A 19,495-nucleotide genomic window follows, 5' to 3' on the forward strand; every position below is an offset into this window, starting at 1 on the left:
TCTGAAGTCAGAATGAATCTCTGTGTTAATGGAATCTTAGAACATTAAGCTCTTTCCAGTGAGGTATGTGATTGCTTGTGCTGGTCACCAGGTGGCAGTATTGACCCAGGCCCAATTTAGATTAAAGTCTTTGCTCAAGGCTTTTTTTATTTTATTTTTTCTACGATCAATGTATGTATTCAGTCTATAAACCTATTCAGAATCTATTTTGGAGCTTAAATGTCAAGGAGCTTTTTTTCCTACCTATATGTAGTAAATACCAGGTGAATGCATCCAGGTTTTCTTACTGCTGGTGGGTAGTGGATATTTCTTTCCTGTTCATTCTTACCTTGAGACTGTAACCTCAGGTAGCCCACTTTCATGTGCTTATGCATGTGTGCATGTGTATTTTTTTATACTCCTACTGGGAGAATATGATAGTGGGCTAATAATGTTTCTTGGAGGAAATAGCAAATGCAAATGTATAACCCCAAAGACTAGCTGCATTCTGACACTGCTTTCTGATTTTAGGGTACTGTGATTTGAGTGCCTTGCTTTTACTGTGCAAATTTAAGACTGCTTCCTAGCTTACTTCTCCATCCAGCCTATTCTTGGGGCCAAAGTTCAAAGAGGGTAGGATGAAGCTGGAAAGAATGGTCTTTTTCATGCCAGTTCCTGGAGGCTGTGGGCAGAGGCAATAATGTGATTGACAAGGGTTGGCTTTAGTGTCACAGATGAGTCAGCCCCAGGCCGTTTGCTGACAGCTTTTTGGACAGGCTTCAAAATTATTTCTGTATGGTTCTTCTCACCAAATGTAAGACAAGGCTCATAATAATATGTACTTTGTTCTGTTATTTGGGTCAATTTGTGCTAACAGCTAAGAAATGGTGCGTTGTACTTGGAACTCAGTTGATATTATTATATACTCTCTACTTAACAGTAATCTGGTTGTTACAAAGGGTCTCAGAGGAGTCCATGAGGAGTGCCTCGGGGCCATGAGGGAGGGGACTGAATGTCTTCGGATGTGACCATTACCCTTAGACCACACGGAACATACACCATGCAGAACACACTCTAGGTTGCACATAGCTAGACTGTCAATGGGAAAATCCATGTCCTTCCAGAATGCCATCCTCTGGTCCTGAGGAACCTTTCCTGGTCCCAGAAACCAGCTTCAGATATACTGTGCCTCCTGTACTCCAGTTCTTGTTTGACCATCAAGAGTCTATAGACTCTAGTCTATAGACTAGAAGTGGATCCTATAATTACATAACTCACACTAGAAACCTATAGTCTCGAGGAGTTAGGTCATTAATGAAGTAAGTACATTTTTTGGCCAGAATGAACAAAAGAATTATCTAGCTTTGAAGATTCTTTGTAAAGATACCCTGCTCATTGCTATAACCTTAGCTACTTCTACTTGGTATCCAGAAAAGAAAATGCATTTCATTTGGACCTTAAACCCTTAATAATATTGTGAATAAGTAAAGCACATCTGCTATTTTGTTGGGCACTGAATGAGGCTAAATATTTCTTTTCCTCCTGTGTGGTCGCTACATACACACAATGCAGTTCGAACTGGGAATTGTAAGGGAAGGTATGAAGTTTGGAATGTGCAATCTGTTTGTAGTTATCACAAAAACTCATTGGGAATGGTGCATGGGCACAGAAGTGTGAATTCTCCAAACCGAGGCAAGCAGAATCTCCCAGGCAGCTGAGCAAACCCAGGAAAGAATTGCTCACTGGAGCCTTACAAAGCTTTGGATCAAACCCCTGAAATTTGCTTTCAAACTCCCTGCTGTTCTTGCCTGAGGCTCCTGCAGATGCCAAACACTGCCTGTGTTCAGTCAAGGAAAGTCTGCTTTCATCAGTGTAAAAGAAAAAGCCCCATTAACTAGGGACAGAGACTTCCTGTTCTCACCTGCCCTGTCCCCTTTAGAGTTCATACGAAGAAGAGAGAAGGAAATGGAAGAAAAATCATCAATATGGTGATGGGTTCCATCTTTGTGTGTGCCACCTAAACAAGCCACATTCCTGGAGCTTTTCATAGTCCCCTGTGAAGGAGACACATTACTTGTCTTCATTGGACAGAAAGGAATTTGTGCTCAGCAAGGTTGCTTTATTCAGTGAAGTTGCATAGCTTATAAGCAGCAGGGTAGACCTGATGATGAATATACAAATTTTCATTTCTTTACTAGACCTGGATGGGGTGGCTGTGAACCTACACACCATTGGGAAAATTAAGTAACAGCTGTAACAGAAAGATGTGTTTAACCCCTGCTTACATAGGACTGTTGAGTGTTCTCTTATGTAAATTCACACAGGTGGGTATCACTGCCAATTGGCTTAATCATCTTAAAGAAGGTATAATTTTGGTTGTTTACTAAGTTAGGAACTCTTTGTTCTTTTAGGCATCTTTTTCTTAAAGTACAAAGCAAAGGCTCTTTTTCATTAACTAGCATCTCTTCTCATGGCCTTCAGTCTAGTCCTGGTTTTCAAGAACCATAAGGAAAGACAATATCAAACCAAACCAAACTAACAGCAAATAATGACACCAAAACCACAGCTCTTAGGTGTTCTTTCCAGTCCCACAAACATGAATAATAATTTGACTTCAGTAAAAGAGCCACCATGGAGAGTTAGCTCTACCTTGTGCTCCAGGCTGGAGTCTTTAAACATCAGTGAGAATGGCTTGATATGCTCTCTTCTCAATTTATCACCACTCCGCAAGTCGATGGTATGTTCTATTCTCTTGTTAATTTCCTCAGGCCCAGACTGGACATGCAAAGCTTGTGCAAGATGGTTTGGAAGCAGATTTATTGAATTTCTTGTTAGGGCAGCCAGAGTCTAGAGGGAAAGCACATGCAAACACAATAAACCTGCTAGTCCCCTTTGGATCAAAAAGAAATGCAATGTTTTTAGATCATGTGGCATTGCAAATAGTAATAGCATTCCATGCAGTTATACTCCGTGAAACCTGAGACATAGGATCAGTTAGCATTTGCTTTAGAGAGACAAAAACTGGCAAAAGCTCACCTTAGGGGGAACAAATCCCCTTTCTTCTTGGTAGGTACACTGAACCCCTTTGGTTGAGGCATTTGGAGAATTGTTGCCTTAGAAATGTTAATCATGACTCTTTCTCTAGGCACATTCCAAGAATGAGAGAAAGAGGACCAAAGAAGGTGCAGGAAAGCAATATATTTGAGAAGCCCACCAAGCAGATTCTACATTCTCAGATGGTCTTCCCATGAAAGATACTGGGACTTGGGAGTTGTCTAGGGCTTGCATTTTCTTTGTAATCATTCCTCAAGACAGACAGACAGACAGTTAAATGTGCCAGGCTGTGTGCTCTTTAAAATAGACAAATATTGTTAAGGTTTAGCTTTGCATAAATATGTCTCCTCATCTCAAGGATCATTATATATCTATATGTTTATATAGATATATGTGTATTGTTTCCTTTTGGTAAAAAAATGCAAGCAGTCCCAGTCTCTCACTGTCTTCTAGGGTTACACAGCATGAGGTGTGGAAAAGCACAATCCTCATGGCTGGTAAACAGGTGGTAAACACAGATGTAGAGGTTGCATTGGCTGCTGAGGATATACCACGTAGGGCTTTGAGACTTTGATGATTCAACAGCTAGTGATAAAAAAAAAAAATCAATGGCTGACTCTAGCCAATGCAATACTTGGTCACAGCTCCCATTGAAGACAGATTCTTTGAAGAACAACAACACACAGTCAATCAGACCTGAAGGGATATAGGGACAGAGAAGCCCATACTATCTCTTAGAGGACAGACAGAGGTTGCAATATACCTGTACAGTGAGGAAATGGAAACTCTTCCTCCGTGTACTCTCAAAGCCACCTTGGCTTTGCCATGCCAGCCTATCAGCTTGGCTAGGTTTAGAATTTCATCCAGACTGAGGATAAGCTTATGGAGCTACTACATGGCAGCATGTGAGAGGTGAGGAAGGACTTTGGGGAATCTTCCTGCCCTAGCTCTTCATGTGTCAAGGCTTGCTCAAGAGCCATGAGCTCACTGGGAACTAAACCAGATCTTGACTCTAAGGCCAGAGCTGGAGTCAAGAGCTTTGACCTCTTTGAATTATTGGGTGCCAGGAATAAGGATCCTTCCCATGATATTGCTAGACACTCCTTTGAATCTTCATGAGAACTGTCACTGTGTTCTAAGTTTGAGGTCTCTAAAAAAAAAAAATCACAGTAAGGCCTCATCACCACCAGGAAAATGAACTGAAACCTCTTTTCCAGCCCTAGGATAAAAGACAGAGTCAAAGTAAAATATATACCCCTAGGTCACTGAGGTGGTTGATATGGGCTCTGAGTCCCCAGGGGATGGTTACAGAGGAAAAGATAGATGTTAATGGGCGGCATAGCAGGCTGAGAGGCAAGGAGGCTGTAATGGAGAAAAGGATGCAGAGACCAATGTGGCAGAGAATTAGACAGGTGGATCCATGCAGGGCTAGAGGCCTAGAGAATTTGGGAATAAATGTGATTTTTTTTCAGCATCCCAGTAAAGCGGAGGAGTGGCAGCAACCCACTGGATTTCCCATGGTTTCTTGGGAAGAAATTCTTTCCACACAGTTTGAAACATGGCAAAAACTTAACCCTGTAGCTTGGAGGGGAGAGGGCAATATCTATGCATATCACATTCAGGCACCTCTAACACGCTCTGTCATTTTAATTTTGAATAGTTTTTAGGTTTTGAATTAAGTTGACCTAATCCAGTCTATAAATTCCTCTTGCCTTCAGTGGCTCTGAGATTTCTATTTCCCATAGCATGGAGGTTTCAAACATACTTTTTGGGGGACTGGTCTATATAAAGCATAGAAGTAGCAGCAGCAGCAGCTATGTAGCAGCAATGAGAATCATGGTAGCTCTAAAATAGGACCATTATTTCCTAAAAGGAAATCTGTATTTTTTTCCAACCAGAATGTCATAATCCCCACGTAAAAGGCAATCTTTCCCATTGAATGTATTCAATTGAATGAATCATTCTCTACTTTTCCTTTCACTTTTCTTAGGCTAGACAGAAGTGGACTGCTGAAAATGTCATCAGGGACAGATGTTAGTCTGCAGGAGACACTAGGAGAAGGACTGCTTCCTGGCTGCCAAAGCAAGTATTCACCAGAGAAGGATGCTTTGCTGCCATTGGCTGGCTCTGTAGGGCAGAGACCAATGGAACCTCTTTTCAGGCCACCCCTGGTATTTGCCCCATTCTATTGGATGACTGTGTGATTGCTTCAAGAGGGAATGAATTGGGAATCTTCCCTCATTCCTTTATCATTGCTGGCCAGGAAGGAGGTCGAAAACATACGGAAAATTCGTTCCCTAGCTAAGCAGTTATTTTTATTCCTCATAATTATATTACTGAGACTGAATAGAGTCGACTTTCAGTAATGCTTTTCTCCCATGTTTCCTGTTAATTCCATATGGCATTTAATGATAGGTGCTGTCTGACTAGCAATCTCTCTAGTACTTATTTCATCCTTTCTGGACACAGGCGTTCAAGAAGCTGCATCTGGTGATAGAGATCAGCTAAGGAGGCATTGTAAAAACACCAGTGAAAAGGGCACATGATCTCAGGGTGACAAGTTTGGAAACTCTGCGGTACTGTCCTACTCTTCATCAGTGAAGGAAAAAAATGGGCAGTGTTTATCTTTCTAGGATAAGGGATAATTCTGCCAACCTCAGAAATCCAGGCACCAGTATCTCTACAGTGATTTATTTGAAAGCAAGACTAGGGAATTTTATAAAATATTTTTTTGCCTATATAAAGTCATAATGTTAGGAGCTATTTTTAATTGAATAGAACTTTCCATTGTAAGTGTTACGGTATTACTATGAGCCAGATTTGTATCAGGTTAAAATAATTGCTTATGTTTTCAAATGTGACTTTTAGAGGTTTAAAATTGACCTTCAAACTGCTGAAATGGTTTATTCATATAAACAGTTGGCCAGAGAGTAAGAAAAATAAGTGCATAAGATGGAAGGAAATAAAAAAATTCCATCAGAATATATATATGTGTATAGCTACACATATTACAAATATAAATGAAGGCACACATTAAACATACATCTCAATACATAATTATATACACAATATGTATAATTATTTACATATATTAGTGCTTGTAGATTTGAGAGGTCAGATTAGAGTATCTATTTTATAACTATTCAATATTTATACTTCTACTATAATGTGATATATTATAATGTGAGAAATAATGTTATAAATAGTGCTATTTATTTGATTTAGCTTGTGTTTTAACTATTTGAGAGCTTATTAAAGAGCAGCAGAAATGTTAAAGGTTTTGGATGGGTTGAACTCTAAATGCTCTAAATGTAGAGCTTCTTTACAAAATAGCTAATCTTAAGTGTCAGAAATTACTTCTTCCCTTATAGGCGTATGAGACAAATGAAAGCCACGATGTGAACACAGTCCTTTCTACAGCCTAGTTTCTGCAGACAGTCTCAGGTTAGAGTCTAGGAGGGCTAATGAAAATTGCAATGACAGAGAATGGGTAGCTCTTTGCATTGAGTGGGTCAAGAAGGTCATGGATTCTGTAAGCTCAACATTAAAAAAATGATGTTAAAAATGCTTTTTTGGGCTTTGCTTTGTATCTATGTACCTACTGAAACCCTATTTTTTCAGGTATGTTCCATCACTTTATGGATGATCATAAACTGTACCACTCTCCCATCTGCTTGTTAGAGCCAATAACATCTTAATTGGATTTCAGGTAGAAGGTGTTCTAGGCAAATACATTCAGTTTTATTAAAACCAAAAATTCTGCCACACTTATGGATCGTATATTCCACTATCAAGGTATCTGCTACAGAATCCCAGTGGATGGTGTCAGTCAGCTCAAATGGTTTTAGTGCTGGAGGTTTCGTTTCATTACTAGGGTATCTTGACTCACTCTTTCCCAAAAAATGTGTTCTAAGAAACAAGAGTGTCAGAATACATCATTACAGAAAGGATCTGAGGATTCGTTAGTTTAGAAAGGATAAATCTCTCATTGGTTTGTTGTTTTGCTTCATTGATCCCCTTAAGGCAAGATACTGAGTCTCAAAAATAGAGAGAGAGACTTGGTCCCTTTGGTTTGTTTCTTTGGCACCAGTGCCTATGTTAAGTGAACAAGTTACTAAACTCTCTGCTGAAATATCACACTCAGGACTCAAGACAAAGATACTGATACATCCCACAAAACTGTTGTCCTACCTGCTCAGGAGGCTAAGACCTGAGGATCCTGTTTAGAAGCCAGCCTGAGCAGGAAAGTCCAGGAGGCTCTCATCTCCAATAAAATACCCAGAAAAAAACCCCCAAAGCGGTGCTCTGGCTCAAGTGGTAAAGTACTAGCCTTGAGCACAAAGATGCTCAGAGAGCCAGCATAAAAAAATCTGTATTGTAAATTCGCATGGTATCCTTAATATGTGCTATTAGATCCAAACAGTACAAGAGCGCGGACTCAATATTTGCATACCCAATGTTATGGACATGGTATTGGAAATATAAACACAACTGTATAGACATAAAAACCTATGACTCTATAGACATAATGTTTTATTACATAAATTAATAAGTATCTATGATATACAAACCCTTAGTCTAATTTTGATTATGTTCTAAAAACTAAGTGCCAGTGATTATACACAGAGATTCCCTTCTTGAACACTCATTTGTTAAACATGTCATTTGAAATATGATGTAAAACTCAACGTTAATAAATTCTTTAATAAAAAATCTGTATTGTGAAAATATTTTTCTTCACCATGAAGCCTCCTTTTCTTGAGTTACTTCTATGCTCCATGTTACATGAAATGCCATTTGAGAAAAAGTACTCTACAGCTCTTGCTCTCATTCCAGCCTCCAATGAGTAACTTGAAAGACTGGATGTCTTTGTAGGAAGAGTATTTCTTGCTAGTGTTTCTGCTGTTTTGCTACCATAAGTCTGTTGCTTTTCCCTCTGTCTCTCAAATGGACCTTAAATTTAGAAAGATTTCATTTGTTAAATTCTATTAAGTAAAATGTAGTCTCCAGCTGAGTATTCATCCTAATGGCAAGTTGTGGTCCAGCATGAAATCAAAGGCACTTCTATGCCAGCTGGTTTTCCAGCCAAGAGTAAGAATCCTTCTCCACGGCTCATGATGATTTTCAATGCAATGTTTCACTCGGATTCTTGGAATCTTGACACTGCTTCCTCCATGACAATCTCCCCCCACCACACACACACTATTTTTTGGCTTCTAGGTTACTAGAGGTCATGTATTAGAAAGTGATTACCATGACCCTTCAGCTTAAGTGTTTTCCATAAACAGGTTTGCAAAAAGTTCAAGCCATTAATGAATAGCTATTATCATTTTTCAGCTCCCCAGAGAGATGATCATGGAGGCCTTGGGAGGCTATAGGGAATTGTGACAGAGGTCCCAGAAAGAAACTGGAGAGAAGGCCAAGTTCAGGCATGCGGGTGCTATCCTTATATACTTCTTTCTTGTATGTGGAGAGGGGCTATACTTCCCCTATGGCCTATACATTCCTATTCCAAGTTCTAGGGTGGAGTAGAAGGGACAATGACCCTTAACTGATTCTCAGACCATGTTTACCATCCTTTCAGGGCAGCATCTCTTGGGCCTGACTTAACCTTGTCTGAGGCTTCTTCGCAAACTCACCACTCATGGGACTGAGTTGTAGAAAAGGCAAAGACCTTTACAGTTCTTTTGCAATTCTGTCATCCTATAGAACACAGGACTAACAATAAGGTTGAGTAAGAGCATCTCATCTGCATAGGAAACCAACTCCTTTCCAATATTGTTGGTGAAAATCCATATCCAATTTTCAAAAGAGAAGGGTCTTTGTTTAAGAAATCAAATTGTTTTGTGTTCTTTCATGACAATTTATAATTATACATAATTGCAGGGTACAGTGATGTTATGTATATAGTTGGATAATTGACTCAATCTCATTTACATATTCATCACCTTTGCTGATTATCATTCATTTTAAGAACACTAACTCTTTGGGAAGGTCTAGAGGTGATCTAGTTTGCAATGGCTTCCTGAGACAAAAAATGAGACTGTGTTTTGGGGGGGTTAGAGAGCAGAAATTTACTTAAACATGAGTATTAATTCTTTCATGGTAATAAAAGGCAAAAAGTGACATTGAGGTGACTCTTTGGAAAGTATCTGCATAGGGTCTTCAAGAACCTAAATACAACTTTCATTCTTACAGCAATGGAGGTGGTTTAAAAGAAAACATCCCCTATAAGCAAGGTAGTGAGACAAAACTGTTATGACTTTCCCTGTCTGATGAAGAAGAAAAAAATGTCAAGCTCAAATGTATTTTACTTTCTCTGTCTTTGTCTCTCTCTCCTTCCCTTCTACCCTCTCTCCCTGTCCTCCTCTTTTCTTCTCTTCCTCCCTTCTAGAGTCTTTTCCTCCATCCCTTTCTTTTTTCTTTTCCTTTCTTTCTTTCCTTTTTCTTTCTCTCTTCCTTTCTTTTTCTTTCTCTTTCTTTTTCTTTCTTTTCTTCCTTTTCCTCCCTCCCTTCCCTCTCTTTCTTCTTCCTTCCTTTCTTTCTTTCTTTCTTTCTTTCTTTCTTTCTTTCTTTCTTTCTTTCTTTCTCTCTTTCTCTTCCTTCTTTCTTTCTTTTCTCTTTCTCTCCCTTTCTCTCCCTTTCTCTCTCTTTCTTTCTTATCATCTATTTTGCAAGAAAGGACTGTATAATGAGGATCTGCTTTGGGAGGATATTCTATTACATAGGTATCTGTGCAATTTTTATGATAGTCTCATAGCTTCTGCAATGGGAAATGACATAATAAAGATCAGAATGACATGGCATTTGAACTATGATGTAAAAACCAGTGTTAATAAAATCTTTTAATAAAAAATTAAAAAACAAAATAAGCTTCTTTATCAAAAAATAAAATTAAGATCAGAATGCCTTGTCTGTTTTCTGAAAGAAGAATCCAGGTGTTTCTAACCAACTGAGTAAGAGATTCCAGTGGCCAAATGATCTAGGCTTAAGGCCCAGGTCTTTAGATCTATTGCTGCTCCCTAGATAAAACTAGGAGTTATCAAATATGGTCTGGATGTTTCAGTTGATAAGGGCTAAGAGACTGATGAACTGTGCCGGGTCATGTTGTATCTTGAGATTTTTAGTGTCTTTGTGATGAAGAGAAAAACATGCCGAAGGCAAGAATCTCCTTGTGCTTTCTGGCTATTTTAGCTGGAAGGATCTCTACTCATCTGAACTCCACTCCCTCGCCACTGATCCTTCAATTAATATTAGTAAGTTATATCATTAAAATGGTGTACCCTCCATTGTGTTTAAGCTTATGAATATTTAAGTATATGCTAGTAGGTGCTTTCCTGGCTGGCATCCCAATTCTCTCCTCTTGCTTCTGTTGATCCTACTTGAGATCATGGCTTGAGGCATTCACTCTGGTGTCATTCTTTTCAGATGTAATGATGGCATGTCTCCAAGATGGCAGAACTTCCAGGCCCAACCACGATTCAAAGTGTCAGGGTGGATATCTCAGGGTAGAGGATTAAGAGCCCAGAGGACTCTCCAATATCCTGGAATTTTATTCCCAACCCCTGAGCCAAGAATCTCAGCGAGGATAACATGGGTAAATAGCTTCTAATACTGGTTGGATCATTCACTTCCATATGAACACTTGGAAGTCACATGGTTGGAAGCAAAGTGTGAACAGAAGTTTTAAAATGTTAAATGTCAAATTGTGATGTACGATGGATACACAAAGTCAGCCTTACATTCATCTTGTGCCTAAGGTAGCTAAGACCCAGGTGGAAGGATTCCTCTTTCACATATGACTTGGAGTTGAGGAAAGGACATTGAGAATTTAATGATTTGTCTACAGGGATGCAGAATAGAGGTGAGTCAAAGTACTTGTAGCCCTGACATACTGGGTTAAAATGTCATAGGCTAGGGCTAGAGTGGGAGAATCATCTTTATCCCATTGAATGACCATGAGTGAGTTCCCAGTTTGGGGAATTTCAGTCCAGAAAGTGAGTAAACAAAGATACAGCAGAGAGTAATTTACTCAGCTTTCTTGTGAACCCCAAAGATGACCATGATATACATATAACATTCACTAAAACTGTTAAAAAGGGGAACAGAGAATAAGAAAAAATAAATGGGGAAATGGCCAAAGTACAATTACATGCATTCATAGAAATATCATAAAATCCCTTTCACACAATTAATATACACTGATAAAAATTAAATTATAAATGTTTTTAAAGCCAGAAATACCAATGCTATGGGAGAAAAGAAAGGCCATGTGGGTGTGCATATGTATATATTTAGATGTGTGCATTTTCTTAGTGAAATTTCAGAGAAAATTTAGACATAAGAAATGCATAAATTTAGCTCTTTTAAGGTTCAGAAGTAACTTTTTATCTAAACAGATGGGAAAAACATTCCATATAGAGTTACTGACCACATGGTCGTGGTAAATATTTTAAGTTTATCAGGATGAGTGGAGTCGGACTCCTATTATACAACCTGCTATCAGATTTAGATATTATTCCTTTCCTTAATTTCCTTCCAAAGGAGCTACAAATTTCTGGTCCTAAAAAAACCAGGTTCTCCCAATTTGTGCTGTTGTGGTATGCAGGGAAAAACTGAAACCAGAAGAAAAATCCATGTTGCAGTCAAACTATTATATTATTAGGACCTTCTGGCCTCCACTGCCAATCCTTACTGCTTGCTCTTCCTGTTCTTTCAGCTTCCAGTTCCTGACCTTGCAGTTTCCTCTTTCTGTTACCTTAACCTCTCAAACATTCACTTTTCTTTTGGAAATGTGTAATTAATTTAGCACTCTACATTGTTGTCATCCTCAGCATTCATTTCAGAGTTTATCTCTTAAGAATGAGCCAGCAGTTTGATACTACTATTGATTGGAATCTAGTGTGTGGGAGGGGGTGGGGAAGTGATGTCATATATTATGCATCCAAACCCCAACTATCTCATGGGATGGAAGATTCTTTAAGGGGCTAACAGTGACCAAGGTCACAGAATGAAAAGATACTTTAGGAAATTTTGTCGTTCAGAACTAGGCATTCACACTGGTAGCTGGGGACATTTGAGAAGGGTCAGGAATTTGAAAGGAGCTCCTTCAGGGCTGTGCATTTCTCCAAGGTAAGCCACCATCCTTCCTTTCTTTTTCCTATACTAATTAAAGTAAAACTAAGCACATACATATATAAGCCAGATGTGGTTGTTCAGGTGTCAAAATATGACTCATCTGTCAGGAAGAATAATATTAGGTCCTTTTAAGGGAAATAGATAATGCTCAATAAAGCTTGTTAGGCTCAGACAGACAAAGGGTTTATGTTTGCTGTTCTTTGTGGAAGACAGATCTAAGTTACAAACATACGTGAAAACATGCACAAGGTCATATGTATATAGCAACAAACAAATTAACAAAAATGAAATCAGGAAGCTGAAGCATGTGCTGTTGGGAGGGTAGGTAGACAAAAGGAGAGGAAGGGTGGACGAATTCAGTCATAACATTCAATATATGTGAAAATGGAAGTAGGGGCGTTCAAATGAATGGGGAAGAATGAGGAAACGAAGAATATTGACCAAGATTCATTGTTCTCATAAACTGATGCATTGATTTGTGATCTCTTGATACAACTACCTATATAAAAAAGAAAACCAAGGGGAAAATAAAGAAATATCAAGTGTTTTAGCTTTGATTGGAATTCAATCACTTGAGAGCATTGAGAAGTTGTGTGTGTGTGTGTGTGTGTGTGTGTGTGTGTGTTGGAGCGATCAGTAACACTGTGCTGCATGACACATGGTCCAAGTCTCCCATGAACAAAACATAATGCAAAAGTCAGCTATACTAATTACAATGTGTGTGGGAAAGAAACCTCTTGTTGATCTCAACTGCACTAGGCCAAAAACAATGTAAGGGCTCCTGGTACCAAAAAAAAAAAAAAAAAAAAAAGAAAGAAAGAAAAAAGGTGACGAAATTGTCCATCTCAGCACAGTGTCAAGATGGATACGCTTTATTAGTATAAAGTATATCTCGTTTCTTTGCTTTCAAATTGGAAAAAATAAAGCAAGATAATAAATAATAAGGATTTTTGCTCTATTTTTTCATATTTAAAAATAGTTTCTCTCCCATCCCTCCTCCTCCTCTCTCTCTTTGCCGGTTATGGGGATTGAATTCAAGGTCTGAGCACTCAGCTTTCTCAGAGCTAGTATTCTACCAGCTTGAGTCACAGCATCTCTTCTGGCCTTTTCTGTGTATGTGGTACTGAAGAATCAAACCCAGGGCTTCATACGTGCTCGGCATCCTACCACTAGGCTATACTCCCTGCGCTTCTGTCTCATTTTGAGAGCACTGTTTACATATTTGTCGACACCTGTTTGTTAGGGGAATATTTTTTGATTTTCAAGTAATCCTTGAGTCATATTAGTTTAACTAGAAAATTTTCAGTCCTTTAGTCGCTTCAGAGTTATGACAAGCTGCACATTGCAATGTTTGCCAATGAAAGAGGTGGGGTGGGTTCACAGAGAAATAGGTGGGCACATGAAGAGAAGCAGAGGGGGAGAATGCAGTCAACAATCTAATATATATTCCATAAAATTAAGAAGAGTGAGTGAAAGGGTGGGTCATGAGGGGAAAGATAGTTGAGAATGTAGAAGGGGTGATGTTGATCAAGATATATTGTATTCATATACTGCTTTCTTAAATGGCAATTCGTTTGCACAACTACTTAAAAATAAAAAGAAATTTAAAAAGCAGAATTCTACTGGAGATACCTACTCATATCTCCCTTTATCTTTTCCATCTCCATTTATCCCAGGAACCTTGCTGAAAGCAAGGATAATTAGTCTAAGTTAATAGCTCAAATTGCCTGCTTAATCTACTCAATGCTCCTTAGAAGGCTTCAGATCCATTTCCCTTTTTGAACAATGTGAAAAACCAGACTCCTCTAGTGAGTCTCCCCAGCTGAACTCAGCAGCTCTCTTCAGTGTCGGAGCTAAGAGCAGCCGAGGGAGTTGTATCATCAGACAAAATTATGACACCAGAAGAGAACAGACTGACTGCAGGGAAATTCCCAAAGCCTTTTGTGTTTTCAACCCTAAGCCCGCAGGTGTCTAATCCCATGATCCAATGCTACAGTCATTAAAAACAAATTACCTATGGAGAAATATTTGCCTCTAAATTTCTGCACCCTGAGACTGAAGATTAGGTATCACAGAAGCAGTAAACTCTAAAAATGCACAGTGCCTTTTAAGACCAGCATCCGATACAGGTTTGTGTTGCAACTAATATCCATTCTGAGATATTAGATCTTACAGTAACTGTGAGATCTAATATTGGATATCAGCTACCTAAATAGGTAATTTTTGTGCATGGATGGATATATACAGAAGGTTCAGGGTAAGTTGTGGTTGGGTGAAGTCTATGCTTTGGTTTTGAGTAGTATGGTGTCAGGTTCATGACAGAGTAATTTTGCTTTCTTCTGGTTTTCTTCCCTCCTTCCTAGCTTCTGTCCTCCTGTAACTCTGGGCTGAAGTATCCCTCCACTGTAAAGGTCTTCCCAAGTATCCTTGGTTCAATTCTAGATATTTCTCAGTGTTCCAGGCACTATTCACTAGCCACATAGGTCTTCTATTTTTCTAACACACCACACTCTACCTCGGGCCTTTGTACAAGCTATTTTCTTTATTTACAGTGTTGTCCACTGGGTTTCACATGTATGACCCTCCTAGCACTTAGCACCATCTTTGGGAAGGCTCTCTGACACTATCATCTGCAAGGATTCTGATCGCTTTTTGATCCTGTAAATCTATTTCTTTTGTAACACACATGGTTTGGTTAATTATCTGTGTCTTACTTTCCTAAAATTAAAGACAGGGACCAAGTTTTCCTTTGCATAATTGTGTCACCAGGCATCAAAAAGACTTCACCTGTAGGTGAAAATACGATTTTTAGTATGAGGACCATTTTAAATGTCTTCCTTTCATGCTCAAAGTTTTAGAGATACTAGGGTTAATTTTGTTCTTATTCTGAATGATCCTTGAAATTTCTGGACATCCTTTACCAATCTGTGAAATGCCCCTTTTGGTTACTTCACCAACCTATATTTGTTTCTGGGACCTGCAATTCCACTAGTCTATGTGTGAACATAAACTTGTCTTCTAATATTCTTTCTCTCCACTTGGAAGATCAGGGCCTGGGAGGCCAGGGTGGTGACTGAGCCAAGGTCTAGGAAATCAAGTCATCATTCCATGGGCAGAGAAACTGTGCGCATCTGGAGTGTCTCAGATGGACCCTAACACCCAGCCTGGCTCAACTCGGCAATCGGACCCACATAGAGAGGAGAGTGGAGATGCCCAAGAACTAGTGAAGGGAGAGGGCCATAGGCAGGGACCAGAAAACTCATAGAGGGGTCAGAAATGACAAGGACATTCTGTGGTCTCAGGTCACTGAAATACACATGGAGGAGAGGGCACAAATAGTGTTGGAGTTCTTGGAAATTCAGAGCCTTCTCTTATCCACCATGGCAACCTAGCCTGACTTCACCATGTTATCAACTCTTCCTCAGTTCGGTGGTACTCTTAAAATAATTCTGATTCCAGGCTGCCATGGGTATACTTGGCTTTGCTGAGGATCCCACAGTCTCAAAATGTCCCATTCCTGTGATGTCACCCTACCTCAATCTCGTCTAGCCACCGCTTTGTCAATGGCTCCTTGGCACCATCCATCTGGTGTGTCTACTCATTTGTGAGTTTCACATATTCCCTGAAGTGATTTCTGTCACTCTCCCGGCTTCTGGAATCACTAAAATTATAATGAGGGCCAAATCTAGCTTCCTTGCCCAGATCCTTTCTTCTGAGATTCCAGAAGCATGCATGCAGCCATCTTCTGACCCTTCTTCTCTGGATTCTCAGAGGCCAGTAGGTCCTAAATGAAATTTCTTATCTCCCCTTGTCAGTCAGTCTCCTTCCATTCCAGTATTGCTTGTTTTAAATCATAGATCCAGCATTCTTCCAGACACTTGAACAAAAGCCCTCGTTGGTATGCTTCCTGGGCTATTCTTATCTATTAGTTCACTAATTCATTCAAGAAAGTTCAGTCAAAGCATGAGATTTATCAAATATTATTTTGGGGGGGGATAAACCAGATATTATTCTAACTGTAGGTTGAACAGTGTCATTCATAGGGCGTGTTACACACTGGCTGACCTTAACTCTAAATGTTTCCTTACTTTCCTCTCCTACTTTCTTCCTCTCCCTTTCTCTCTCTTGTCTCCTTCTTCTCCTTGGAGTTGGCCTTAAATAGATGTTAAGTTAATCTCTAGTGAATGAGTGAATGTCATATCTGCACATCTGTTGTACACACAGCACAGAATGTTACACAACAATGCAATATAATTAAAATATTTCACAGCACACAATGTAAATAAATAGGAGACAGAACATCTGGCCAGTTTAGCTGGAAAATTGCCAATTTAGGATTAGTATATTTTATCTGTGTTACATACAAATATTCGGAAGGCCTGGGCTTTCATGGAATGAATTCACTTGCATGTTTTAGCACCAGGTAAGCTAGGCCAAGGATATGTCATGTATCACAATTGTGCACATGGTTTACTGACTTTTGGAGGGAAGCACAAGTATGAACTCTAAATGGCTGTGATCGTTTTAATTTGTTCTCTCGCTTTAATGATGTTATTAGTGTCACAAGGTTATTTGTGAATGTCAGCACACATTCACTGGCTCTAAAGTCCAAAGAAGTCAAAATCAATTGAGATTATTTGTGCAGAAAGCATCACAGCTCAGGCTTCATAAGAAACACATGCTATATTTAGACCCCAAGAACAATGAGCTTTGGCTAATATAACAACTTCTAGAACAACCATTTGATGACACCAACAAACATCTTTAGGAAACCGGCAAAGAAATACTTCAATTATTCTCATACAATTTTACCTGATGAAGTAATAATGAAATGAAATGGAGTAGCTGTATCTCTCTTCTTGACTCTTAATTATTAGTAGCAAGGGTAAGTACAAGTGAGATTAGACTCAAGGAATCATTTCAGTTCTCCAAATCAGCTTTTTAAAAATAAAAAATGAAATAAAATACCAAGAGTCAAGAAGGAGAAAATTATACAAAATTACTGAGGTATTCGGGGTAAAGCATACAGCTCCTTCTCTGTAAATAACCAGCCTTCAGACTCAAGCTAAAAGTAGGCAGAAGAAGCAGAGAGGACACTGTCAGCTGGCCATGCACCCACTCTTAGTGTCATGTGACCATTGTTTTATAAAATAGCAAATTGCTCCATGCACAACAATTCAGGAATGGAAAGAAGTAGGCCTGGAAATGGGTGATGACTTGTGTGGGAACAATATTGTTTTTTTGTATGAAAATTAAACACTCAGAAAAGAGCAGTCTTTTCCAAGACATGTAGACCTAGATTCTACTTGCAGGCTTTCTAGTGAAATCCTGCATAACTTCATTCCAGAGAACTGGAAGGAAAGACCAGTGAACCTAAATTCAGAAAGCTTCACCCATCTTTCAGATGCAGAAGAGAGAGAGAGAGAGAGAGAGAGAGAGAGAGAGAGAGAGAGAGAGAGAGAGAGAGAGAGAGAGAGAGCGCTTCAGCATTTTAACCTTTTCAACTTTAAATCTCTTCAAGACAGATGACTTTTGATGTACATGTTAATGAGAACTGTTCAGCTTTATCTTGGTAAATTCCAAATGCTATCGGTCTGTACTGTTACTCCATAGTTCTTTCCCTTTCCTGGTCTTGAGGCACATCAGAAAAGTGTGAGATAACTCTCATATATTGGCTATCCCCATTATTCTATTGAAAAAGTATACCACAGTTACATAATTTATGACATAAATTCAACAATATCTGCTCAGTTTAAAGGCCGGAAGGGAAGAGATTACAGGGCAGGGGAACTGCAGGTTCTCTGAATGTAGACATTGACTTCGCTCAGCTTTAATTTTCTGGGCTTCTCAGAATCTAAGCATGATCACTGGGTTTAATGTGATTCTGAAATTCAATGAAATAGCTTGAAATAATTTTGGTTATTCTCCATTTCTTTCTCATGTATGAACGTCACAGACTGTCCTTTATGTAAGAAATAAACCTCAAGAGGCACCTCATTCATTGGGTGGCAGTGGGAATGAATGCATGTCACTATTGCATCTTCTTGCCCTTACTTTGAGCATCTATTTCCAAATCAACAGTGGCTTCTTGATTTTGACCGATAGAGGGAAACTCACAATTTTCTGAGTGCCAGCTGCCTGAAAACCAGGTATTCGTACCTTCTCTTGACCTCCTCCCTTAGTTCAATAATATCACGATTACCTTTTTCAATACAGACGATACTTTTGATAAAAGTTATAATTCAGCTCTATAGGACACTTAAATTTAGCTCAAGAGAAGAGAAAGGGAGATTAAAAACACCCTTGGGCATTTCTTCCATTTCCTGAAATTATGTACGTAGGTTCGTTCTATCCCTTAAGAGAATGCTTAATCACTTGAAATTAGAGAGCTAGTGGAGAAAAGGTTAAAGACGAATGGGTTTTCTTTGCAATATCAGGTTGTAGGTGCACTCAGGCATTCATTTGCTGAGGAAGGAAAAGAGGAGGGGAGAGACTTACATTCTGTTTTCCCACGATGTTATCAAAGGGAAGCTCAGGACTCCAGGATCCTTCGGTGAATGTTGCTCCACTGTTACTCCGGTCTGTGGAGCTCACTGACTCCTTAACAATGTCCTCAGGCAGGGACAGTAAATTCTCTTCAGGTTGCTTAATCAAGTATGTCTCTATGTTATGCTTCCTCAAGAACTCATTCCTCTCTTTACCATGGCCCTCTTCTACATTGTAGTCACCATTGAGGCAGTCCAGTGTGGCTTTGGAAATGTGAATCCTCCTGTGTACATACAGAACATGGGTTACCTATCACATGATGTTTCTCGAACTGTGCAAAGCCAATATCAAGGCTGCACCTAAAAAGATACATCCTCAAGGACCCTCTGAAAGTAAGGATGTGAACACTGAGGATGTGTAGGCATAAATCTACCAACCAGTTAACATTGGCTACTCCAAGAGCCATTGCAGACTCTACCCAGCCCTACTGATCAGAACCAAGCATCTCTGTTGATTTTTCTTATGATTATCAGCATCCTTCAATAATAAAAACATCCTGTATATAAAGGAGCATCAAAGTGAAACTCCTCTGCAAAATGAATATATGTTAACACAAATGGGGAAAAAAGGAATAGAAAAGATCTTGATCTGCCCCCAAGGGTTTTGATCATATGAAAATAAATGGCATGTATCTGTACCTCCAAAACAATGACTGGCCAAATTATCAGGCAACAATAGTCTTCTTATTGTCCTGGAGCTTTATCTATCATTTCACTTTCATATCCAGCAATCTAATTTCTGCAACTGGGCTATAATCATCTTAAGAGCAAGGTTAAGG

At 39.2% G+C, this 19,495-nt stretch overlaps 1 protein-coding gene across 2 annotated transcripts in view; it reads right to left on the reverse strand.

Annotated features, from left to right (window-relative positions):
* Nucleotides 1-19,495, reverse strand: part of Adcy8 (adenylate cyclase 8) — a 191,764-nt gene that overhangs the window by 62,974 nt on the left and 109,295 nt on the right. Inside the window, exons 7-8 of one of the 2 annotated variants that reach the window (XM_090339405.1) lie at nt 18,670-18,940; nt 2,629-2,826 (exon numbers count right to left, since the gene is read on the reverse strand). In XM_090339405.1, coding sequence (XP_090195531.1) covers nt 2,629-2,826; nt 18,670-18,940 — 469 coding nt within the window. The remainder of the gene's footprint in view (nt 1-2,628; nt 2,827-18,669; nt 18,941-19,495) is intronic. The other variant, XM_090339406.1, reaches the window with a different exon arrangement.

This window comes from Megascapheus bottae, chromosome 9 (assembly GCF_031878675.1).
Source record: "Megascapheus bottae isolate mThoBot1 chromosome 9, mThoBot2.hap1, whole genome shotgun sequence".
NCBI classification, from domain to species: Eukaryota; Metazoa; Chordata; class Mammalia; order Rodentia; family Geomyidae; genus Megascapheus; species Megascapheus bottae.